Raw genomic sequence first — 5,700 nt, forward strand, 5'->3', positions numbered from 1 at the left:
TGAGATGGGAAAAGAAATGTACAAAATGATGTAAAAATAAACTTTTGTAATTAAAAAAAAAAAGAATATTTAACTACCCATATAGTGAATGTCTGAGGATTGATTACAGGTATACTTCTGTCTTCCCCTCGTTTAGCAAATGCTTTTAAGTGCAGATTATATATAATATGTGAGTCAAATGAATTTCTCATCCCTGTGCCTACCAACAACCAACCAGGTAGTAATAGACTAGAAGAAAACATCCCTTCATCTTTATCCTCTATGGTACTGCCATAATTGTATCAGGTCTTTGAAAGTCACCTTACTGGTTTACTAGCACCCACATGATGGGTGCTAGTAAACCCGAGTAACCTTTTTAAAGGTAAATCTCTCAATGTCCTACAACAGCTTTCAACCATTTCAGTGAATTCTCACTGATATAAGAAGTAACCTTGAGCAAAGTCTAAGTCCCCACAGTCTAGGCTTACAGTCTCCCCTGCCATCATGCCCTTCCCACTCCTGGCTTTTTCTACCACTGGGCCTTTGCATGTGTTACTCACTTCACCTAATTTAAGTCAAACTTCAGCTCAGCTGAAGTCTTCGGCATACCTTTGCTGACCAAAGCCAGATCCCCCGATCTATCACAAGCACTTAATATTTTTTTATGTAGAAATTAATGATCTACCCAGTAACTAAAAGCTCCATGAAGGCAAAGGCCACACCTATGTTTTGGTATAGTAAGTGAAAGGCCTTCTAAGTGGTAGTTTTCACCCTACTTGCTGAGGGTGCTTGTTTAAAGTCTTCAGAGTACTCATTAGGAACAAAGGCCTAGGAAAGTGCACTTTTACAAACAACTTTCTAGATCTATATGGATGCAAAGAGTTTCTACCCTTTTTCTAAGACCTCAAACTTGTTTTATATTCCCTATTCCTTGTATAGGTCCATATACAGCACTGGAGATGTTATCAAAGTTATTTGTATGGCCTTCTAAGGTGATAAGGGTTAACAGGGTGGTTAGGATATTGGGAGGCAAAATTAGTATGCGGTACCAATTATGTGGTTTTTGTAGCCATTAAACCAGCTGCTCTCAACTCTAAGATTAGACTCTCCTAAGACTAATTTAACCATACCTGACCAGAGGTGCTTGGAACTGGGCTACAGCGTTTTCTCAGGAATTGGGTGGGAAGCTTAGGTGCAGTTAGGATGAGAACCCCTGTGTTAGCTGGTGCAAGACACCATTTCTAATTCTAGAAGGCCAAGTTAGTCAAATCTAAGGCTGCAAACAGATCACACTTAATCTTCACATTTAGGAGGCCTATTCAATACAAAAGTTACCAGTGGAAGTCCATTTGATGACATTAACATTTTAAAGAAGCCTCCCCTGAGCCACTCTGTTCCAGTCCCCCAGCTGCCTCACATCTGCGAAACTGGAATTAACAAACCCACTTCATTCTGAGCAGACCCTACCCACTCCACCCTGTAGGTTGTTACCTACTCAAGATCATCCAAATGCACTGACACTCCCACCCACAGCCTGCCACTCAGGCTTCTGACTGGTTATCTCCAGCAGCCAACTCATACCTCTCACAGAGGCAGGCTACTCTGATGGTCAGGTGCTGTTTATTCAACTCATCTTGCCTGTAAGTTTAGCTCACAACTTTGAGCCCCAGCCCCCTCCCACCTCAAACTATTATGAGTGACTAATTTTGAGGATGGCCACACCATACACCATGAAAGATTAATAAAGGTAAAGTGACAGGGCCAGACTGTTAGCATAAATTAAGCTTTCCTAAACCTTTATTTAAAAAAAGATTTTTTTGCAGTTTAGCAATTGCTTTGCAATACTTTATTTAAAGGCTTTGTCAAAAATACAGCCTTTCAGGAAGTATTTTCAGAAGGGAGAGGCAGAAAGGAGCATGAAGAAAAGCTCACTTGTCTGCTCCACCAGCACAAGTCCAGCAAGACCATATTTTTACATTCATCTAAATGATATATTTGAAGCTGAAAGTACTGTCACAGGAGAGGCGTTTGCCTTTGCATCTCCCACACAAATCTTGCCGATGGGGTCTTTTAGGGTCAACGTGGCGTAGTTTTACTGAGCAGGAGCATCTAGTCTGTTTACAACTCTGGAAAATCAAAGAGAGTACATACAAAAAAAACCCTTGATTTCCACAACTTCAGCTATTTATATAGTACATTCAAATACTTAGTGAAAGAACTCCAAACAGAGCCCCGCACTAATCTTATTCCGTCTAATAATCTATTTAGAACACAGGGTATTCAAACATGGAGTTGTGCCTCACACTGCACAGATTCATTTCTACACTGTGACATGTCTTGGAAAGTTTTCTAAAGAAAGCAGGGTGAGGAGAGTGGGGATCAATCAATTGAGTGAGAAGAGTCTGAAAAACTTACGACTAGTAACTGGCAGCAAGACTGCATCAGGCCTGCATCAGCAGCTGACCTTGTCTTTCCACCTGCTGCAAGTGACCTAAAGCTGAGGCAGAAGGCTGAGCACTAAAGTACTAAGCCAAAAGCAGCCTGGTGAAGGCATCTCACTTTGGCACCTTAGGCAAACTTGGGTATGGCAGAGTAGGGCTAAGATTTTCATACTTAGTTTTTCCCCATCCACCCTATGGTGTTAGGCTTCTAATGTCCAGCTTGAGTCAAGGACATTTAGTAGGAAGGCTCTCTCAACAGGCAAATAGGACAGACTCCACTAGCTATGTGAGAGCACATCTCACCATTTCCTTCCTTTTAGATGCTCTATATACCCTTGAGCACAGTGCAGTGCTTAAGTTAATAAGCAACGCGTTACCAATTTAAGCTGCCCATAAAGCCGGACAGCTTAGAATTATTTTTAAAACAAGTCATCCACCTTTTGCAAGCATTCTAGCCCAAGCAAGACAAACGTTAAAATCTCATGCTTATACTAAACAGTTTGGGTATATGCTTCATAAAAAAACATAACCTAGCCTCTTTCAGGAAAACAGTCAACCTTAACCACCCTCACATCAACAGAGAGGCTTTCCATTTTCCAGTTTGCTTCCTCTTACATTAGATGAGCAACAGTAATGTAAATATTCTTCTATAGTTCAAGTGAAGTCTCCAAAGATGTTAGTTAACATGACCAAGATTTGCAAGGGCAGAAGGAGTCACAAAGCCCAATTTACCAGTTGAGTACTATTTCTACAACTATCAAAAATCAGTCAAAGCCTCAAACCCCTGGAAATCTATCCTCTTTCATGAGATAGATCAAGAAACTATACTAAAGCCCTCTACCACTACCCATTTCAAACACAAATGCAAACATTCAGTTTACTTGACAAGTGATATCCTCCACCCGGTAAGGGTTATAAGACTTCTGACAAGTTCTGCAAAACTGCTTGAAGTAAACCTGTGACAAAAGAGGAGAGGGGAACGTAAAGCAATGTCCTCTTGACACTTGTCAAAGAGATGACCTCACTTGGCATTTTCTTACCTTGTTGGTGCCCTGCACACACCACACGTAGGCACTTTCCCACCGGATGTTACAGTCCTTGCAGTGATAATAGCCGTACTTCTGCTCTAAGAACTGAACAAAAGGCTCTATCAGGGTGGAATCATCAGGACAGCAGTTACCCTTAGAGCTTCTACAGTGTTTGAACCTTAAAACTGGCATCTTTACTCCAGATCATGAAGTGCAAAATGGAATTTGTCTCTCTAACATAGTAACTGAGCTAAAGGCTTCATCAAGCAAATTACTAAGAGTCTGAGAAGTTTAAAGGCCAGATTGACTTGGTTCAGTGTCAGTTAACTGACAAAAATACCAAACAGATGTTTCCTCTCAGGTAATAGATCAAACACCCAGAATGTTTTAGGGAGAATTTTTCTCTGAAGGATAAGAGTCAGGTGTTAGGTCATACACCTATCAAAGTGATTAGATTAAAAAGTTAAGGCTGCCTCCTAAAACTACCATATCATCCAAGATTAAGTTTTACTATACTGCTAGCTCAATTTCCAGGAATCTAAATTGTGATACAGCTACAATTCATGCTTAGTCATGAGCTAAACCAGCATTACCTTATTCTTAAACTTCTATTCCTCCTTCTCAGTAAAAGTTAACAAGTTTTTGGAGTCAGACGGAAGACGGAAAGACTTCTGGAGAGCGCTTGGAGCAATTTCACAGGTGAGCCAACTGAAGCTTACGAAAGTTAAGCCTTAAGATCACAGGTGATTTGAATCACTCCAAGCTTGTGCATGGTTATTTGAGAGTGAGCGCTCTAGGCTCTTCCTGCACTCCTCTCCTTATTCCCCCGCTGCACCCCCAGACTGCAGCTGAGAGATATGTGGAAATCAAAGGACTCCCCCAGGCACAACTGTCCTCTAACCTATGGATTCTGCTAATGTTAACAGACCTCTCTGCAGTGGCAAACCTGTAGACTGGCAATAGGGGGTGTTGGGGGGGGGTTGTAAATGGTATGCAGCAAGAGGCAGGCAGGCCACTGGACCCTCTAGCTGCCCCCAACCCCCCAATCTTAATGCCCTCCCAGACACTTCAGCTCTCTCATCACCTTGCTTCATCTGTAGTCACACCGCTTGGCTTGTCCCCTTCCTAGCTGTCCTGAGCAATGCGACCCTTACATCCCTGGCCTCGAGGTCAGGCGTACATGCACATTTACGCATGCATAAGCATCCACACTCCAGCTGTCCACCATCAGGCTCGAGTGCCCCGCACCCACGTTCCCAATCACCTGCTGCATCAACACAAGGCCGCAGGTGGTGGCCAGAGATGCAAAAGGCCGGATTCATTCACCCTACACCCTCCGTGCCCCACTGCTCTCCCAAAGCTAACAACAGCCCATATTCTTCAACAACAATATGGTTCTGTAGGAGTGGGTGGTGGTGGTTTTGTTTCATGGCACGGAAAAAAATCCAAAAGGAGGCACTTCTGCGGTTCTAGCTTCCAGTAAATGCGAGCAAAAATTAGGGAAGAAAGCAGACCTGGGTCCCAGTGGTCCAGTCAAGGCACCTGCCGCGCTGAATTCAGAAACGTGAGTGCGCTCCTTTAGGAAGCGACGCCCTGACGGGGGGGAGTTCACCTTCTGATAAGGAACCTCACGGTCAGAGTTTACCAGGCAAAGGTGTTCTCAGAAATGTGAAACGGGCATTGGCCAACCGAGGGAGCTAAACTTTCACAGTGGCAACTCGTACCAACCAGTCTATGCTGGACTTAACGCCGCAGTGGCAGGACTGTCGCCGGTACGAAGGGCAGGACGTGGCTTGCGCCCAAGACGCCGAGAGCTCCACAGCGGCCCTGGCGGGTGGGAAGGGCCCGGCACCAGGGGACACCCCCACCCCAGCCCCGGGGCTCGCCGCGCCCGTTTCCCTGGTCCGCTGAGCCTCACCTGGAAGCGCAGGCGCTCCCTGCCCAGCTCCAGGCTCCGCGGCGACGACCTCCCGTCCGCGACGTCCTGGGTCCTCCCCACCGTGGGCTGTTCCGGGGTCCTCGACGCGCGCGGCGACACCGCCTCGTCTCCCCCGGCCTCCCGCGGCCCCCAGTCCGCCTGCCTCGCGGCTGGGGCCGCCGCCGCCTCCTCCTCCTCGGATGGCCGCTGCCGGGCCGCCTTCCTCGCCGACTCCTCTCCTTCCTCGGGGCTCCTGGGCCTCGAAGGCGGTGGCCCCCGCTCTTCCTCCGGCGCCCCGGGCCCCCGCTCGCCCGCCGCGGCCTCGGCCCCCTCC

The 5,700-nt window shown here is 46.2% G+C and overlaps 1 protein-coding gene across 1 annotated transcript in view; it reads right to left on the minus strand.

Moving 5' to 3' along the window:
* Positions 1–1,961: 1,961 nt before the first annotated feature.
* The window catches only part of ZAR1 (zygote arrest 1), a 5,282-nt gene continuing 1,543 nt past the window's right edge, over positions 1,962–5,700 (minus strand). The window contains exons 3-6 of the mRNA XM_004681481.1: positions 5,367–5,696; positions 3,461–3,553; positions 3,302–3,376; positions 1,962–2,105 (exon numbers count right to left, since the gene is read on the minus strand). Of these exons, the coding sequence (XP_004681538.1) occupies positions 1,962–2,105; positions 3,302–3,376; positions 3,461–3,553; positions 5,367–5,696 (642 nt within the window). The remainder of the gene's footprint in view (positions 2,106–3,301; positions 3,377–3,460; positions 3,554–5,366; positions 5,697–5,700) is intronic.

This window comes from Condylura cristata, unplaced genomic scaffold (assembly GCF_000260355.1).
Source record: "Condylura cristata isolate star-nosed mole 26May11 unplaced genomic scaffold, ConCri1.0 scaffold00012, whole genome shotgun sequence".
NCBI lineage: Eukaryota > Metazoa > Chordata > Mammalia > Eulipotyphla > Talpidae > Condylura > Condylura cristata.